This window comes from Ceratosolen solmsi, unplaced genomic scaffold, assembly GCF_000503995.2.
Source record: "Ceratosolen solmsi marchali unplaced genomic scaffold, CerSol_1.0 scaffold27, whole genome shotgun sequence".
NCBI classification, from domain to species: Eukaryota; Metazoa; Arthropoda; class Insecta; order Hymenoptera; family Agaonidae; genus Ceratosolen; species Ceratosolen solmsi.
The window spans coordinates 3577919-3597143 of NW_011948426.1; the positions used below are offsets into that span (position 1 = coordinate 3577919).

Consider the following 19225-nt stretch of genomic DNA (forward strand, 5'->3'; position numbering starts at 1 on the left):
ATTACTTATTTTTGAAATTTCTACGTTTATATACTATCTGCGTGTCAAGTAGGTTAATTCTTATAATTATGTAATAGAAAATAAGAGATTTCACTTTTTAATATTTATTTAATTAATTGAAAATTTCATAATTTTGTAGAGAACAGCTTAGATCGGTTGACGAATCCACATTCAATGCACATGATTCATCGAGTTATGAAATTCTATAATGTTAATTATGGTAAGAACATGATGATAATATCGTCGACTATTATCGTTGACAACTGTTCCATTGTATTTGTTGAATAATACAAAAAAGGAGCATCGAAGGCTTATCCATACAAATACACTTGATTCAAAAAAGACTTGGACAGGAGGCAAAGTACTTGTCGCAATCGTCCTGCGCGCCGTAAGCTCTGTCATATTCCGTACTCTTGAGCTTCTCCTCGTGGGACTCTTCACCGTCGCCGTCTTCGGCGTCGCCACCCGTGTAAGCGGGAAAGCTAAAAGACAGAGATGCCCGAGGCTTGCATGAATCGCCCTGAGTCGGGATTTATTTTTATTATATTTCCCTCGAAGCCCCATAAACGCGTGTACAACGGTTACGCGAGTACTCACGTAAAGATCGAGTGGAGAATCTCGTCGAGGAAAGGTCTCCTGTCGGCCGTTGATGCCCAGTTACGTTTACCGGCTTGACAGAGTGCCCCGAGGACGCAGGCTCGGCCGTCTTTACCCTGGCTTGGAAACATTAAACGACTTTCATTAATCGACCCGAGCATTCTGTGCTGTTGGCTTATCTCGGCTAGACTCGACCACTGTTGCGCCGGCCAAATTAACGCCTATTCTATGTAATTCTGTTATTCAACTCGATAGGATTGTCCCGCTTGAGGGGAACGTGACCTCGAGCTGCGAAGGGGCCTCGGGAGGCCGAACCTCGAGTCGCACAACGGAGATACGTCGACCCGCCCGAAACACTAAATTATACGTGACTTTTCCTTCGGCATTTTTATCGTCGCATAATTTCATCGATTTTTCTCTCGACCCCCTCCCAGCAGCCTCGAGTCTATATTTATGCCTGACGTTGGGAACGGCCCTTCCGCAATTATTGAAATAAATAATGAAATCCGTAAGCTTTCCCAACTCTATATCTTTGGGCGGTTAATTTTGAGCAGCCCTATCTTACAATTTATTAGCGATTCGTAATCTTTATCGGCTCAATTTGTAATATTTATACATAGTTTAATCGTTGAAGAGAGTGCCATAAGATTTATGATGATTAATTATTGTATTAAATTAAATGGTCTGGATTCTATCATCGCTCGCCCCTATCTAGCCATATAAGTTGTGCTTTTATTATCGATAGAGGAATGATTTCCAATTACTAAGCGTAAGATTGCAAATCGTTAACCGAAGAAACTTTCTTTTGTCAAAGGGATACTATTTGAATTGTATTGACTTATGTGAACTTTACACCGATCCTGACTGTCTCAAATGGCTTACAAGTATGTAAATATTTAACGGGCACACTTCCCAATCATTCGAATTAAATGGCATTTTAAGCTAATTATCAATACAATTTTAAGATAATCGTTGATAAATCAATATCAAAAGAAAACGATACGGGTGATTTTTTTTCTTCAATTTCAACACGTATAATCGCGTTACCGTAAAATTACATTCTCACACAACGTCAATAATTAATAATGATACTATAATAGATAATGGACAAATTTATAGCATAAGACGTTGTCTCGTAAATAATGAAAGAGGATACGTTAAGTATATCGTTCAATATACTTACGTTTTGAGCATTATCTCGAGCTTATGGTAAAGGTCCCTTCTGCTCCTGCGGTGGTAGACCTCGGCTGGTTTTCTGTACGGCACTGACCTTTTGTATGGTAACTCGTAAGCCAGACCGGCAGTCACTCCCATTGTAAAAAAATTCTCCGGTTTAGCAAACGTTCCAATGGTGAGACAGTAAATTAACTGCTTGTTAAAGAGATTCGTTGCTTAGTAATTGAGTGTGATAGGTTGGATGAAGAAGCCAGTGTACTCGCAAAAATAAATGTCCTGCGCGCCCTAAGGATTTATTAACTCAAGGAGCTTATTATTTCAAGCATTGAAACGAACGAATCATAAATGTATTATCTTTTTAACCGTAATTACGGCTCTACAGATTGTTTTCTCGTCTTCTCTAATTTTAATTCGACTTTATATTAATATTATGCCCGTATGAGTGAGTGGATTATTCCAGAAGAAGGCACCACCTTGAGAATATTTTACGCTGCACTAATTAATTTTACTTATTGCATCATAAATTATGAAAATAATTATATCAATTAATTCATGTAATTGACAAATTTAATTTACCTTGAAAGAATCATGCATCATGGAAAGTAAATATCATTTTATTGAGATTTTAGGCAATTCGATTCTACATGAGAAAGATCGAATTTCTTTGTGTATTAAATTTTTCCATAATCTCTCCTTTTTATTCCTTAACATCGCAAATAAATCTATTTTACTCTCAATTAATTGCATTGATTTACATGTGTTTCACTATATAATAGAATTTTAGATTTTATTTTACACACAATTCATTCCCAAAGCCATTAATCATTATATTTCACTTCATTTATCGTTAAAAAATAATTTTTATGAATTTATATAATTTTTAAAATTTCATAAATAAAGAATTGATTATAAAATTCAAAAAAATATTAAAATTTTGACATATTAATACAAAATATTTACAATGTACGCGTTACCTTAAATTTAAGACTTCGTTTTAATTTAGTACTTAGCACCGCTAATTTTTATTTAGATAAACTTTACGTAAAATTGCTAATCAATGTATTTTATTTTAATTAAAAAATTTAGTTCCACCATTTATGACATAAATTATTTATATTATACCTTTGCATCTACAAGTAATTCATAGAAAGACGTAATACATTGTACTTGCCGTTTAAGCACGAGGAGATACAAAAATTATTTCGGACTATTGCACGATAAATACCTCATTACCTCGGGGCTTCTTCCAGTGCCTAATGAGTCCAATCATCTCATGTGAGTAGTTAAGGAAACTTTCCACACTGATGCAAATTCTTCGTAACAAACAATAATATATCCACTCGCAAATACATTCATACGTAAAACATGCAAATACTGATATATAATGCCTCGTATGCGTTATATATATATATATATATATATATATATATATATGGTGTGTGGGTGTGTGTGTGTGTGTGTGTGTGTGTGTGCGCGCGCGTGTGCGTACACATGTACATATGCATATATGCGTGCATATTGGCATACAAACATGCATGTCTACGTAGATTCGCATGCGCATAAATTAATTCATACATTTATAGACAATAATTAATTATCGGATGCACAAAAATTTAATATCCACGCCAAACATATTTGAATATTTGAAGATACTTCGGTATTAAATTTCCATAAAATATTTACTACATCGAATACTTATTTTATATTTTAACATTAACGTTTTGTACAATATCGTTGCAAGCATGTGAAAATTATTTATTAATTTTCGCAATAATGAAAAAGATAATTGGGGAAAAACCGTTGAAAAATAATAAAATTTAAACATTTGTAAATTTAAAAATTTGTAACCATCAAATTTAATATTTATATAGACTGTTATCTAATAAATTTGATACTTTAGCAACCAACATATATCAATCGTATTAATAATGCTTTCGTGGCTTTTGAATGACAAATTCACTTGAAATAAAAGATCGATTTTTCAAATTTTAGCATTAATAATATTTTATGTAGATTTAAGTTTTAATTAATTCGCGCCTTAATAAACATTAAATTAAATATAAATTGTGCGATTTCTTAATTTACGATTATATCGATTATATGTGTAGTTATGCAAGTAATTTCTAATTTGAAAATTGCAAACTACATTGCACATACACATTCTATGAATTACAAAGTTACTAAAAGCACTGATATATGTTTATTGAAATTTAATTAGATGCATTCTACAAGTTGAGAAACACTTTGTTCCCAATTAAATTCTAATGCCCTGTAATACCGCGAAACACATAGCGATTCTTAAAGTCGACACTTTAGAATGATTAGAAATTTTAGATTTAATAATTTTCTAATCATCAGCAGTTGGTAAAAATTAAATGGATTCGGCATATCATTAAAGTAATTCACGTACAAAACTAATAAAACACTACTAAATTAACGTAATATTAAGAATTTATCAATTAGAAGTTTTACCGTGATATATCACCTAAATGATAATAGATACGTAAAATTGTATCATAAATTATGCGATGCAGCTATCAACGGATGAAAAATGCGACGATTTGAAAGGTGAGGAGGGAGGAGACGCAGAAAATAAAACAAAATCGGCGGACCGATGAAAAATTATCACTGACCTGAACATTGCTGCCTTGCGGAAATATGAGATACTTGTATTGTCCATCAATCGCTCTGCTGGATCTCGACAGACTCATATTACTTAACTCCAACGAGCTTGGACTTAAACGAGTCAGAAGGAGAAATAAGACAAACGACTTGGTACATCTTTTACGTCTCATATTTTTCTCTTCTTCTACTTTGTATCTTTATACGGGCGCGCACGAAGGTATCAGCGTTACAAGAGCCGATTGGTGTTTAAGATGATTGCGGAGATGAACGACTTATTGCAGACAGCTAAGAACGTAACCACGGCACCATCGCTTTTTCGCACCATCTTCGCGTTAAATGGTTTTGCTTTGAGAGAGTCATGTTCATTTCATTTTTTTTTGTTTTGTTTTTGTTTAAACGAATATTCGCTCTCTTTCACTACAGGTTACATTCTCTTCTTCAACGCTTAATACAATTTGCACTGATTTACAAATAGAGAAGAAGAAGAAGAAAAAAAAAAACAATATACATATATAGCGTTTATACTTCATTATTCAATTAAGCTTAAAATTTTATGCTCGCGTATAAAATTAATTCAATTGAAATTTTATTTCATTTTCATAAGTATAACTCAATTGTTGACTTTAGCAGTACACGATATCGATAGAAAATTCAAATAATTACTTCAATGCTCTCGGTTAATCTCTAATTTAGCTTACATTTCTTAATTACATACCTTGAATGATGAATAATATACACATATAATTGATGTTTATAATTATTTTATTGCATCACTTAATATTAATACATCCTTAGGCTCATTATTTTACATTATTACATAAATTGTGCGCATTAAAACAAATTTTCAAATATCATTGGCAAGCAGCAAGAATTCCCTTTTTTAAACAATCTCAATCCTTAGGTTTTCTTTCAGATTTCAGATTAAAAGTTTAGATCATAAATTGAATGTTTACAAGTGGGATATAGTGCGGCACAGTTTCCATTTAATCTATATGCGTAATCGTACTGTTGATTATCTTCATTATCAAAAATTGTCCCATCACTTCGAATTCTGAAATTTTGTACCATCATTTAATTATCACTCCATTTAAACTAATTGACACGTAAAGCATTGTTAGAGCAAATTTAATGAATTATGTAGAATTAAAAGCATACGTAAATATGATTAAAAATAATTGCGTTCATAGAAAATAAACCATGTAGGCGAATTATATTATATATAAAATGTTGGGAATAGCAGCATAAGCTTCTTTTCTCATTTTGTTAAATACGAGCAAAAAATTAAAATTCAGCTACCGCTGTATTTTAATATAAATTTGAAAATGCAAACGGAGACTTAATCATTTCATTATTACACGTATGATGTATTCTTTAAAATTGTATAAACATTGTACGTACGAAATTTCAAAGATATTTAATTATAATCTGTGCTATTATAGTAATGATAAGCAATGACGATTTTATAGTCTAATGGATCTCTTTCACATTTATGCACTCCTATATGAAATTATTTCTATATGAATAATTATGCAAGAAGCTAAAATGGAATATGGAAAAAAGTTAAATTTCATAATGCATTTGAAAGCCAAATATTATGAAATTAAAGCACCAGCGAAGCCAAAACGATTATCATATTTTGTTAAGTCAAGGATTTACGTGAAAACAGCATGAAGAAGTTCTTGCACGAAGGTGCCACTTCCAATTTCCGATGTACTCCTTTGCCCAGCCTCACAAAGAGCTCTCATCACACAGGACCTCCCATCAAGACCAGTTCTGCGAATAAACTTTAAATTAAGTACTCTATACGAACTCTATCAAGTGTAAAGTTTAATTGAAACATTGTACACATCCTAACACACACAGAGAGAGAGAGAGAGAGAGAGAGAGAGAGAGAGAGAGAGAGAGAGAATGAGCACGGAGATATAAAATGGAATAAAATCGAGAAAACGTAGTTGAAGAGTAAATGTCATTTGAACTACTTCCATTTTAAAGTGGCTGCAAACACGTTTCAAGAAACTTTGGCTCAAATCCCTGATTTCTATTCTATCTTATCCATTAATAAACTTTCTGGTTATACGCCTAAATTTACACAAGCTAAATAATTATTTTATGCGCAATTCTTATTCGATTTAGATCATTACTATATTATTTATTTTCGTATTTTCGTATTTCCGTATACTGCCTATTTTATACAAATTATTTGTATTTACATTTATGATTGTGCGCAATTTCCTCTTATAGTAGCGTACTCGGCGAGCAATTTAAGCAAAACTAATATTATCAATCGATTAGCTCATTCATTCATACCATTAGATGTCGTCGAAGGCATTATTAGTATGTAACAATCCTTGCAAATAGATTTATCATTCGCTTCTGATAATGTATGAGCAGTTGTCGGAAAATTTATACTTTTTAACGACAAATGAAAATTCAAGGAAACGCGAATGGGAAAATAGATGATAGCTCGTGCGGCTTTTAATGCTTACGATTGTAAAAAAGCTTCAATTTTCGGATAGATGACAGCTCTGGTACGCCGATGGAGTTGTCCCGTCAATTTCGAGTCGATCGTACTCGGTAATTCCCAGGCGAGAGCCGCCGTCAGCCCTAATACTAAATCTCCGTCGCGGGCATAAGCTCCGATCGTGAGGCAGTAAACCAACTGAAAACGTTCACACTCGCATCGACAGGTTGGTAAAAGCACCAAATAATAGTGCCGACGATCGTTACCTGAACGTTGCTACCCTGAGGGAATATCAGGTATCTCTTCCTCCTGACGAGGTCATGCTGATACTTCTCTGCCGAGGCCACTTGGCAGATTTGCAGACACGGCAAGACGCACATGAGAAGATAGAAACGCTCCATACTCCTTCTCGATAATGATCATTTCAAAAAGAATCGCGCTTCTGTCGACCTCCAGTGGACGCTTCGCGCGCCCGTGACCGATGGAAGGAAAAAACGACAGGACTCGCGTAGTAGTGCGAGAGTTAAAAAGAGAGAGAAACGTACGCTAAAAACGTACGAATTGGCTAACTGGTGAGAATGTATTTTTCCAAGCATAGTACATAACTCGCTCAACAAATAAGGTTTCGCAGACAAGTGCGAATCGTGAGAGTTGTAACTGAAATTCACGACACACCCTATAAAGATTTGCTCGCTGCGAACCTTCGGCATACTACATTATAAGCCTAAAATTCACCTACCGCGGATTTTACAAGGATTTTACAAGCTAATAGGAATCGCATCTGTCTCTATTGGAGAGAGAGCATCTGTTTGCCGCTTTTGTATTCATCGGTTATAACGCTCGTGAGTATCGTAATGTGACATATTGTAATCGAGATTCCTTTAGAAATGGAATCTCGCATGCAGCATGAGAAATTTCATTCAACTAATCTCGATGGAAAAGAGGCATTAACGGTATTTAACAAATTTTCGAAAATGGCCCACGTATTTACGAACATTCAATAATGCTTTATTAATGTCTCACGGGACAAAGTTGTGCGCTAAGTGAAAAGTGTCGCGTGCATTGTTTTAAAAACAAAAATTAGAAACTCATTGATTATAAACGAAAAGATTAGCGCATCTCGTTCGAAGATACTTGTAACGTCATTCGAGAGAATGCAGTGAAATAGTCAGATGGGTGAAGCAATTATAAACTATCTATCTCTCTAAAATGTATAAGAGCGAGAGAAGGGGCTTATACTGGGGCTATGGCTCTGGCGGTGGATTGGTTGGCGGGGGGGGGGGGGGGGGGGGGGGGGGGGGGCTATGGCTCTGGCGGTGGATTGGTTGGCGGGGGGGGGAGGAGGAGAGGAGGAGGTGAGCGCATGAGCGAGCAGAAATAATTTCCTCCAAAGAGTCGGATAGCATTGTATGCATTCATTCTAGAAAAAGCAGTCTTCACATACCTCGTTGCACAGGTAAATTTATCGCTTTTATGTTGAAACAAGAAAACGAGTGTAATTGAATAAAAACACTTAAATGGAATAGTTTATTTAAACATCTAACGATACAGGACATTTAAACGTTTAGCATTAACTATTGTTTGGTATTTTCATTTTGACGGAAGCTCGAAGCACTTGTCGAGGAGGCCATTGGACACTGACGTTGAGCGACAAGATGTTTTTCGGGATTACTGAACAAGCGTTCTTATGTCCATCGTTGACAGCTAAGTACCGATCGATGATTATTATCGCCAGAAGTCATACTCGAGGCTTTTCAATGCTCCGTAAATGCATTGAACCTAATCAAATGCAGCGGGCAATGATTGGCGTAATTTCTGCATACTAGTGGATCTAGAATTGACGTACCGTTGCCACCGTACGACCTAAAATCAATCCAATTAATACTTTATTCCGCACTGTTAAACAACCAAGTGAGCTCAATTATAACAGCTTTCAGCTGTATAAACCAATTGAATCCAAGGAACTTTGATAAATCATTATATACGTAACGAGTAGTATAACTCAATGTTAGAATGAATTTCTGTATTTACATCTTAGCGTTTACAAGCATTTGCTTGCAGATTAATATCAATAATTCATATTTTACTTGGAGGATAATTTTCGAATAAATTTGCGCATCAGCTGCCTCAAAGTCATTTAATCTCATAGCTTTAGAACTGCATTTTAATTCTATATTTTTACAGCTTACCCAGATAGTAAATTGAGTATTTTCATTAGTACTCCGTCTCTCTCTTTTATGTACTCCGTAGCCTGGCAGAGACTCTTCAAAAGACACATTTTACCGTTGAATCCATGACTGTAAAAATATATATATATATATGTATCAATAAATCTATCTAAAAGCATCGGATAATTTAATATTATTCAGTTTTCTTTTTTCTCAATTATTTCAAATTCATTCAATTTACTACAATCTTAGAAGTAAAATTTGTAGGAAATAATAATATAAAGAAATATAATTAATCTACAAATTTTACCTTGTATCAAAGTGCGCGTATAATAAATCAACTGAAATCTCATATAACAATAAACAAAAACAAAAAACAAATAAAAAAGAAATGAAACCATGTCCGTATTTATAGAAAATTTCAAAAGCTTTACAAATTTAAATAGTTTTCTATTTTAAAAAATTGTTTCTCTAAAAAATCATACCACAGAATATTTACTAAGCTAACAATTTTATTATTGCTCGGGTACTTAATAGGATATTGAAAAAACTAATATAAAACTTGTATAAAAATTTACATTTTTCAAGACAATATATATATTTTAAAATGCAAAGTTTAAAGAATTTTCTCTTATAAATAAGCACGTGATAAAATGGGACAGAGAATATCAATGAGAACAAATACAAAAAAAAAAAAAAAAAAAAAAAAAAAAAAAAAAAAAAAAAAAAAACATAACAAAATAGACACAAAAAACAAAAACAAAAAAAAGGAGAAGAAATGGTACATGCGTGTGAAGCAACAAATGCACGGGAGAACGGAGAGAAATTTTGGTTCGATGAAATTATACAGAATTATTGCACTAAAACGCTTTTTCGAGCCGTTGTTTCACGGAGCTGAAATGAATATTTTTGAGTTAAATCCATTGCACCGACTGCACTAGAAATATGAAACGTCCGATAGGGTTTTATTATTGCATCCGCATTACTTTATTGACTAATAATAGCGTAATCCAGTGCACCAAATGCATGGAGCAGTGTTATTGATTATCGTGCTATTCATTACCTCTCATACACGAGACTCGCGCCTTCATGGAGATCGTCAAGTGACACCTGCCTGGCTTTTCCGGATTGCTGACCTGTCGGGAGTTGCCAAGCAACTTTGAAGCCACTCGCTTGAGCGAAGATCGTCGTGTGAGGTAAGCTATTCACTTTGTAGTTGAGCCGATACTATCGAAATACACGAAAATCTCTCGCTTAACTCTCTCTCTCTCTCTCTCTCTCACACACACACACGTGTTTACAAAAAGTCTTCATCGCCCTTATCCTGTTCCCGACATTACGTAAAAAAAAAAAAAAAAAAAAAATGGAAAAAAAAAAAAGGAAAAATAGAAAAGAATTTGCAGCGCAAGGGCCGCTCGAGGGAGAGGGAAGAATTTGAGTGACAGTCGAATAGCTGAGAAAAATCGTATTTTCCATTTGAAGTAGTTGCTGAATAAAACAGCGGAGCAGGTGCCGAATTGGGCACTGAATTGAGATTGGTATTGGTAAAAGGCCCTTGTTCGGTACTCGGCCTCTCTCGCTGCTACGCGATCCGCTTGATGTAAATCTGTACACCTTTCGCGCCTGTGCCCCTCACCAACCCACGGCCAAGCTCGCACCACGCATGTCCCTTCCTCGGGCGTATTCACGGTAAATGTTGAATGGGGGGTGTCGCCGTGGCAGCTCGAAGCTCGACTGGATCTGGCAAGCCATTTGTCAAACAGTCATTCCCCTCGACTTCTCTTTTTTCTTAAACGCCTCGCCCGTACAGAGAGTAAATACGCGACGATTGCTTTACAAGAAAGCTGTGCTTACATCCCCTCCCCTCCCCTCCCCTCACCACCATCCATGGATCAGCGTCGCAGCGCGAAAGTAAAGGATCGATGCGGTACACGCACTCTACGCGCATCCAATCTGTCCTTCGGTACTTTTAATCGGTAAATATAACTTTAGCGGGTGATTTTTAATTGAATACGCGCGACCTTGGGACGAGAATTTTCGGTGAATCAGTTTTATCGAGGCAATTGAAAGAAATAGTAGGTAAAGCCAAGACGGCTAGTGCTTCTTGCTGGCACGAAAGTCACCCGCGCGTAAAAATGCCAAAGAAATTTCATTATAAAACTGGCTGAGTCGACAGCGCCGCGAACGTAAGTGAGTAACGGTCTAAAATGAGAAAGACCTCGTAGTAAGATTTGGGCGCATGTAGCGTGCAGGAAAAAGGACGCCAGGACGAGTGAATAATATAGATTGAGGCTGTATTACTTACGAAGAAGGTGCTACCCTTGCGAAAGGAGACGTGTCTCTTGTATCTTGCAGCGACTACGATTTCGGCGCTCCGTTCCAGGATTGTAAACAGCGACAGAAGTAGAATAAGGCCTCTTGAGTCCGGCAACATCCTGTAGAACTGGACTCAGCTTGTTCATCCGTCATGCCAGCAACAGCTGCCGTTACTGCTGCTACTGCTGCTGATGCTGCCTGCTGATGCTGATGCCACCGGCTCTAAAGCCGCTCCCTCGTAAAACCCAGTCACGCAAATACGTGTGCGTAGATCGAACGACGTGGGCTTTATTTAAAAAGTGGCCCTCGAAAAAACCTGTTACTAACCAATTAGTACGTCTGGGTACTTCTCGTAAAAGTCGCCCATATGACGGGCACGGCTATAAGGAGATTCGAATTTTCTAGAAAATGTTTATGCGCTTCCTGTTACTAGTTAACAACGACTCGGGCTAGAGCAGAGATTCGGTTGAACGAAGGGGGCTCATAATATAGTTGTCGCTGCTGCTCTTAACCGCTTCGTATAACATGATTCATACTATAAAATGTAGTTAACGAGTTGTTAGCCACAGTTAGATTGCTGCTGCGCATTGGTTAGCCAATTAATTTTCATTCGTCTTTCATTCGCTCTTCATTCCCTACTTATCCCCTTCCCCTGTCACCCATACATCACCCGACATACCAACGCGCTCCCACAAACTTTTTCAATCCGAGCATTTTTTCTTTCCCTCTCTCTCTCTCTCTCTCTCTCTCTCTCTCTTTTCTTTTTCGTTATAATAAAATTCATTTTTTTTCTTTTTTCTTTTTTTTAAACTCCAGTTCAATCCAGTATTCGCAAATAGCAAAGTTTATCCTCTTAAATTTTCCAATACCTTTTCGGGTAAATAAGAATTTTTCTACTCAAAAATTGCAATATACGTTAAAAGAATTGCATTAGATTTTTTAATACGTCACTGTTTTATAAGAATTTTATTTTAGGCCTCTTTTATGGACAATGTTTGTTCAACAAATTAATTCAGTTACCATTATAGCGTTGATAAAAATATTAATAAAACGACGGTGTAATATAGAGTAGTTATCGTATAATGCTGAGTCATAAATTAATTTGCGAATAGAGCGAATAAAAGCTATAATGGGGAGAATTTCTATTATAGGAAGAAATTGTGAAAGAAGGATAAGCGAAATATTGACCAGGAGAGAAACCGGGCGTAAACAGAGATGGACAAGAGACATAAAAAGAATAAAAAAAAAAAAGCAAGCGTAACCGTAATCGAGATACGACGTAAAGCAGCATAAAACAGTGGGTGTTTCTTTGACTGCCGTTTCCTCAGTTCATTTTCTGTGATACATGAGACATAAAGAAGTTGTTTAAGAACACGCGATGGAACAATGAATGCCAAGATTTACCCACGATCCTATGCTGGGGCCTCCAGCGGCGATTTCAAACGCATGTGTAGAGTGAATATCCTCTTCGTCCTACCTTTTCTTTTCCTTCTTTAGCCTTTTTTTCTATTCTCTATGATAATCCCTCCTCTTTTCTGCTCCTTGTTATCCCTTTTATTTGGCTGGCCGTTTTGTTCCTGCGCGGGCGCTTGAAACTGACTTACTCCACCCGGCGTCTTTCTCGCGACGGATTTTATATCCTCGCGGCTTGGACGAATTTTACGGCTTCGACAGCTCTATTCCTCTACCCCTCCAACTCTCACGCTCTTTTCATCTTACTCTCATTCTCGTTCTCTCTCTCTCTCTCTCTCTCTCTCTCTCTCTCTCTCTCTTTCTCTCCCTGTCTATCTATGTATTTCTGTCTTTATTTACTGCCGTGAGCAGGGTTTCAAAGTCTGAACTTTACAGCCTCGTTACAGCGCGGAACAGTATCGCATCCCCGAAGGCAGATGAGCAAATTGCTGCCGCTTCTGTTCACTCTCTCTCTCTCGCTATATTTTTATAAGTAACAACTACTATGACAAATTGGCTAACCAATTCTTGAACCTTTGTTGAGTTTTAAGCTACAATGAATTGCAATGAAATTGAAGCTAAAAGATCTGATTTTACGACTCGAAGCGGCTGAAAAAAATTCAAAAGTCGAATAACGTGGTGGTACAAAAAAAAAAAAGAAAAAAAATACATCCGAACTCTAGTCTTATTGAAGTCAATGTTAATGTCTCTTGTTTAACACTCAACACATTTTTGCCTCTTTTTCTTTTACTATTCGATGAGTCGCTGACGTGCCTTTAACCACGTGCCGTATACTCAGTCATTAGTGAGATCTTGTTACTAACAAGTTCGTTCGTGTTACGGTTTTACCATGTGCAGCAAGTATTTCTTCGAATCGTGACACGGGGATGAGAAAGAGCAACAGAAGAAGAAATAAAGACAGAAGGAAAACAATGGACGAGAGGCATTTGAAATTGGACGTATTAACACCTTCGCATACGACACAAGTCATCAGTGAACTTGGATAATTTCTTTAATAATTAACAATCCTCGGCTATTGCGTACATACATTAAAAATCTAATTATACACACACACACACACACACACAAACACGCGCGCGCGTTATTTCGTATAATTTTCATAAATTTGCTTTAATATTTAGTATTAAATATATTATAGTATTACATCGCCGTATATGATAATGATATTCTGTTAATTTTTTTCTACATACATTAAGCAAAGTTAAGTTCAACAATTTCGTATTAATTAAAAAGTTTAAGTACCTACCAAAATTTGACACTTGAAGCTCTTTATTCTTCTCTACGTTATTATACGAATTATTGGAAAACATTATATTTTCAAAAAATTATCATGTTACAAAACATATACACGTGTAATCCATAAAGGGTAAGTGCGAACTTAAAATGATTGATGTTTAAGAAGTAACAAAGGTCGTTAATCGTGATCGAAGATCTTGGAAATACGATCCAGTATTCCAAATCCTTCTGGGCAAGAAGGATACGTCTTTAAACAGTCATCGCCCCTTCTTCCGATTTCAGCAGCTTTTCCATATTCCTCGTCGACACCGAGCAATCCTCCGTAGTCCGGTCTGTAATAAAACCAAGGCAAATGCTTTATTTCGTCCTTTCTCTTGTTATATAGCCAACCATAAAATGTGAGACGATAAAAGTAAATAAAATAATAAAGAGAAATTTCCCACACTTCGAATCTCAGCCACTAGTAGCGTAGTAGTAATTTTCTAACTGACTAGAACTGTGCTTAGGGCAGATTTATCATTTATATTGTGATATAAAATTTTAATTGTATTTACAGTTTTCGGTGCTTTTATCTTCTTTCTTTCTTTTTATTTTCTTTTCTTTATCTTTTGTGTATAATTGTAAGTCAAACGTAGTATTTTAAATGAAGTACATCCGAAGAAGTTGTACCCGACTATTCTATGATTTTATCATCATAATAGGTGTTTTTTGTTTTCTTTTTTCATTTTTCTTTAATTGACAATGGTGCCGAGACTTTTTTTCTCTACTATGAATTTAATTGTTAATTACTTTAGTAACAATTGTTAAAAATTATTATAAAACTATACGGCAATAATTTAAAATTTAAATGAATTCGTCGATAAAATAGAGAAATGTGAATTTTGTAATTGTCAAATGGATATTGCAATGCATCTGTATATAATGCGGTCTGTAATGCCAAAATTTATAACTACTCGTAAGATATATTTGCGACATTATTTGTTTTCATCTTAAGCTGCTAATAAATCTTTAATCGTGTAATATATACACAAAGTGTTTTGTGCCGTGAAATACATCGTTTATTTTGTAAACTGAAAAAGCACAAAGAACCAATAAATCTCAAGAATAAATGCTCACTATAAGACGATTATAATACAGCCCGCGGTTTACATATTTATTTACTAGTGTTGGAATTTTTGAAATACACCTTTGTAAAAGATCTAAAGTAAAATTTCGCTTTTCCGAAGGATAGATAAATAGATAAAGAGATAAAGGGAGGTGGGAGGGGCATGAGAGTGAAAAATAGTGAATAGCTCGGATGCGATTGAACTTACGTGAGCAGAACGTGAAAGATTTCGCCCACGAGACCGTCATCCCTCAGCGGCGTCTCCGCGGACTCGCATATGCTCCTTTTGATGCAATCCTTCCCAGGGTTACCTCTCCTGAATCCAAAAAGAACATTTACTCTCCATTATAGGAGAATGGCGTGGTGAGGGGCGGGGTAGTGGCAGGGGGGAAGTGAGAAAACCCAAGAGTCCTATGTGCTATCGCGTTATGATTTTAATATAGCACCAGTGCAGACTTTGGCTTTGCGAAAATTCATTCCACATATTCCTGGGAATTGGGGACTTTTTATCGCATTATCCGCCGGAACAAAAGTCCATCGATAAATGCATCAAGTCATGCAACATCAGTGCCCATCTTAAATCAACGATGTTCCAGGACAGAAAAAACAAGCCTTCGCCGGAAATTTTGCTTACTGATTTAACGCGTTGACACTCGTTTTAATAGCGCGCACGTAAAATTGCCATTCATACCTCAGAAGCTCCTCCTCGAGAAATTGATAGAAGATCGAGCGCTCCGGGATGATATCACTTTGCCGGCGTCGGCGCAGTGACCTCGACGTGAAGTAGTTACTGAAGAACGTCGCATTCTGCGGCAGAGCGAACTGAAACTGGATATTCTGGCTGTGGATCAGGATCCTGCCCGGCATCGCGATTGGTATGGTGCATCCGGCGAGCAGCTTCTCATGTAAGCCAAATCGACAACTCGTATTATTTCACTTTCCAAGCTTGGCCCATGTTTTTGTAACTCATTCATCGGTCATTGGTGAACGAGCGGAGGAGGGCCATGGAAATGTACAAAATAGAAAACGTACAAATAACGCCAATGGGATTTTATTGGCCGAGACAGGCGTAAACAATCAGCTAGAGTGAGTCGCGAGAACGAAGGAATGTTATCGCTGTATAGACAGCCGTTTGCCTACATGCGCATGATAACGATATGAATTTGCGAATAATTTACGTCGCATTGAATCACAAAAAATCCACAAACAGCGAGATTACAGCTGCGGCAAAGAATTTCCCTCTTGGCTATTTTTTGCTCCGTCGGCAACTTTCATCAAAATGACCTTGATATACGCTTGATTTCTCCTCATATTTCATCCTTATTCATTCCCAAAACCAGTCTATGTTATTATCCTCTCATACAATTTCCTCCCCCTTTATATCCACTTTCTTCATCAACATCGAAATTTTGAATTTCATTTTTTTTCTTTTTCATTTTCTTCTGTTTTTTTTTTTTTTTTTTTTTTTTTTAATATAATATGCCCTATATGTAGAAAGGTATGTCCAAGCAGATGTGATGAATACCGTAAAAAAAACGCATAAAGAAATGTAAAAATTCAGATAAGGTATATAATTATATATTTTATATATTTATTTAATTAATTACAATGGTATACCACATAATTCCTTGTATATATATATATATATATATATATATATATATATAAATGGAAAAAGCCCTTTATTCAAGACATAAAGAATTAGTTTCTACTTGTGTCTCACGAGACATCGATTTAATTTGTTCGATTCGACTCGCGTGAATAACTTATTGCCACTGCTGTTAACCAATCTGATTGCCGATAATTAATTTTTTTGCTAATTTTCTCAATAGATTTCTATTTAAATTTGAATTTACGATATAAAATAATAAAATCTGGTTCGTATTAAATATTACACACAGTATAATAACTTGATTATAACCACAAGAAAAATTTTTGTTTTAGTTTATTTAAAAAAAAAAAATAATAATAATAATCAATAAACATAAATAAAAAACAATTGAATATAATCTGAGTGCCCTTATGAAACCGTATAAAACTAAAATATTCATATTTTAAATATTGTTAAGCGGTATAATGGTATGTTGCCAATTTTTTCCGTTCAGGCTTATTTACGTTTGTACGGGCCGACATCCGAGGAGCACAGACACACGCAACATGTAAAAATGGTGGCGACGGTGATAACGATGGTAAGGGGTGGGAAAAAAGGGTAAAGTGAAGGATGCTCAAACACTCCAGCTCCAACAGTGCTTAATTTCTAAAACAGAGAATTTTGAAAACTTTCCTCCTTCGGTTACTTGGCAACGCCTTGTTAAAGAATTTTCACTACAATATTCGTCTATTAACCGAATAATAGTAAGTTATTCCGCCACATATCACTCCATTAATTCTAAATAATCATACATTATTTTGAATTATACTTCATAATTTAAGAAACATAATACCATTCGCACTATGAGTAATTGAACAAATTTTAAATATTGAATTTTATTTCATTTTTGTCTATAAAAATTTTTAATTATAAAATTAGCCGTTTAGCCATTTCATTGAATAAGCACAGATTTTAATACAAATTTAATATTATTGTTAGGACGATAATACATTGCGATAAATTTAAAAGAATATACGAGTACAATAGATGTTTCATTTGTCACAATACGGACATATTTTATGATCTCGCGAAATTCCGCTTCTTAATGCGAATATCAAGTTTCAAATAATAAACTATTTATAATATTTTGCCCTCTACAATTGCTAACAATAGTAGGCTTTTTTTTTCCACTAATTTTAATAAGAATAAATTTACAGAATTTTATTCGATTAAACAGATAAAAGGCTATATTCAATTAACAATAATTTACAAGTTATGTCGCTGTAATTGACGCTACGTATTTTATGATGAATGAAATTATCGAATTATATTTTTAATTTTGTGCCAGAATCAATTAGATTAACAAGACTTTTTAATTTTCAATTAGAATTAATTAGCTCAAAGTTATCCGTATCCATATTCTCTCAGACATGATAAATGAATTTTATATTGATCGGATAGAATCAATGTATTGGAACTCACCTTAAGTGTTCCTCCTATAGGGTACACCAGTGGCAGCCCCGGAAGACCTTCCTTCTTTCCGTTCAATTTTAATGTTTGGTTACTTTGACTACTTCGAACGTATGAGAAAAGCAGAAATAAATGGTAAATATATTTGCGCAACATCCTGATGGAAAGGCGAGACCACGTAAGACGAGGGGGAGAAAAAAATTGCAAAAGGAAAAGAAAAAATTAAGAACCTCGAGTTTTATTTGCTCGAACGATAAGGATTGCGTTAACCACTTTGGGATTGGAAGTTTAGGAGGGCGCGCCAACTGTTGAGAAAGTCGCGAGGTAAAACTTAAGTGCTGAAAGTGAGGCGAAGTAGAAGCAAATAAGTTTGATGTTCGACGGGTGGTGGGAGGCTTCCGTCACTATCGAATCTACGATTTGTCTCCGCAATATCAGCACTCGTGACACGTACGAAAGTTGAGAAAGAAAGCGCGTCAAAGAGCGAATAACCATAGCTGCGATGACTCGGAAATTTACATTCAGCAGTTGTGTGCCCACGGACTCTCGCTCCCCTTTTCTCTTCCTCGTTCGTTCTCGTACTAACGCTTTACGTTCTCGCTTTGCTCCTTCCTCTCACCTCTAGGCTCGTGCGCACCGCTTTTTTTCTTCCTGAAGATCGCGTCTGTCCAACCTCCGCTATAATACGCTAACGCCAAGACAAACATCTGAGCGCTATTACATTCTCAAAATCTTATATAAGTGTTACACGGGCAAGAGATAAAGAGGATAGGCGAGAGCGAGAAACTGACAGACAGATAAATAGATGTATAAAGAGAGAGAGAGAGAGAGAGAGAGAGAGAGAGAGAGAGAGAGAGAGACAGATCGACCGAAAGAGAAGAGGGGAGTTAAAGACACGAATTACATTCCTTGGCTAACAAATTTACTGAAATTCTTCGCTGAACTTTAACTCTAACGGTGTACGTCTACCTTACAGGAAATTTTTTTTATCGTGTAATTTTTATTAG

At 35.8% G+C, this 19225-nt stretch overlaps 4 protein-coding genes across 5 annotated transcripts; all 4 read right to left on the reverse strand.

The window, feature by feature from the left end:
* Positions 1-281: 281 nt before the first annotated feature.
* LOC105363167 (uncharacterized) lies at positions 282-4620 on the reverse strand. 2 transcript variants are annotated; one of them, XM_011500787.1, is made up of 4 exons: positions 4407-4620; positions 1781-1965; positions 598-717; positions 282-482 (listed from the first exon to the last, which is right to left on the reverse strand). In XM_011500787.1, the coding sequence occupies exons 1-4, from the start codon at positions 4566-4568 to the stop codon at positions 335-337; spliced, it is 615 nt and encodes a 204-aa protein (XP_011499089.1). In that variant the 5' UTR covers positions 4569-4620; the 3' UTR covers positions 282-334. The 2 variants fall into 2 exon arrangements, with proteins under 2 accessions (XP_011499089.1, XP_011499090.1); XM_011500788.1 differs by lacking the exon at positions 4407-4620 and adding an exon at positions 2999-3064.
* A 584-nt stretch (positions 4621-5204) lies between these two features.
* LOC105363328 (uncharacterized) lies at positions 5205-7260 on the reverse strand. Its single transcript, XM_011500996.1, has 4 exons — positions 7126-7260; positions 6885-7057; positions 6055-6171; positions 5205-5449 (listed from the first exon to the last, which is right to left on the reverse strand). The coding sequence occupies exons 1-4, from the start codon at positions 7258-7260 to the stop codon at positions 5320-5322; spliced, it is 555 nt and encodes a 184-aa protein (XP_011499298.1). The 3' UTR covers positions 5205-5319.
* Positions 7261-8444: 1184 nt separating this feature from the next.
* Positions 8445-11881, reverse strand: LOC105363168 (uncharacterized). The gene is made up of 4 exons (XM_011500789.1): positions 11333-11881; positions 10091-10254; positions 9049-9156; positions 8445-8722 (listed from the first exon to the last, which is right to left on the reverse strand). The coding sequence occupies exons 1-4, from the start codon at positions 11459-11461 to the stop codon at positions 8614-8616; spliced, it is 510 nt and encodes a 169-aa protein (XP_011499091.1). The 5' UTR covers positions 11462-11881; the 3' UTR covers positions 8445-8613.
* A 2102-nt stretch (positions 11882-13983) lies between these two features.
* Positions 13984-18785, reverse strand: LOC105363169 (uncharacterized). The gene is made up of 4 exons (XM_011500790.1): positions 18231-18785; positions 15849-16054; positions 15366-15473; positions 13984-14384 (listed from the first exon to the last, which is right to left on the reverse strand). The coding sequence occupies exons 1-4, from the start codon at positions 18372-18374 to the stop codon at positions 14231-14233; spliced, it is 612 nt and encodes a 203-aa protein (XP_011499092.1). The 5' UTR covers positions 18375-18785; the 3' UTR covers positions 13984-14230.
* Between the last annotated feature and the right edge of the window lie 440 nt (positions 18786-19225).

Coding starts and splice junctions, on each gene's coding strand:
- LOC105363167 (XM_011500787.1), bottom strand. CDS start 4,568: ATGAGACGTAAAAGATGTACCAAGTCGTTTGTCTTATTTCTCCTTCTG. Junction 718..1,780: donor CTCGAGATAATGCTCAAAAC/GTAAGTATATTG, acceptor AATGTTTCCAAG/CCAGGGTAAAGACGGCCGAG. Junction 483..597: donor ATTCTCCACTCGATCTTTAC/GTGAGTACTCGC, acceptor TCTGTCTTTTAG/CTTTCCCGCTTACACGGGTG.
- LOC105363328 (XM_011500996.1), bottom strand. CDS start 7,260: ATGGAGCGTTTCTATCTTCTCATGTGCGTCTTGCCGTGTCTGCAAATC. Junction 6,172..6,884: donor ATTGAAGCTTTTTTACAATC/GTAAGCATTAAA, acceptor GTTTATTCGCAG/AACTGGTCTTGATGGGAGGT. Junction 5,450..6,054: donor CTTCTTCATGCTGTTTTCAC/GTAAATCCTTGA, acceptor ACAAAATTTCAG/AATTCGAAGTGATGGGACAA.
- LOC105363168 (XM_011500789.1), bottom strand. CDS start 11,461: ATGTTGCCGGACTCAAGAGGCCTTATTCTACTTCTGTCGCTGTTTACA. Junction 9,157..10,090: donor GCGAGTCTCGTGTATGAGAG/GTAATGAATAGC, acceptor ATATTTTTACAG/TCATGGATTCAACGGTAAAA. Junction 8,723..9,048: donor ATACTCAATTTACTATCTGG/GTAAGCTGTAAA, acceptor GATTGATTTTAG/GTCGTACGGTGGCAACGGTA.
- LOC105363169 (XM_011500790.1), bottom strand. CDS start 18,374: ATGTTGCGCAAATATATTTACCATTTATTTCTGCTTTTCTCATACGTT. Junction 15,474..15,848: donor CTCGAGGAGGAGCTTCTGAG/GTATGAATGGCA, acceptor TTTTGGATTCAG/GAGAGGTAACCCTGGGAAGG. Junction 14,385..15,365: donor ATCTTTCACGTTCTGCTCAC/GTAAGTTCAATC, acceptor GTTTTATTACAG/ACCGGACTACGGAGGATTGC.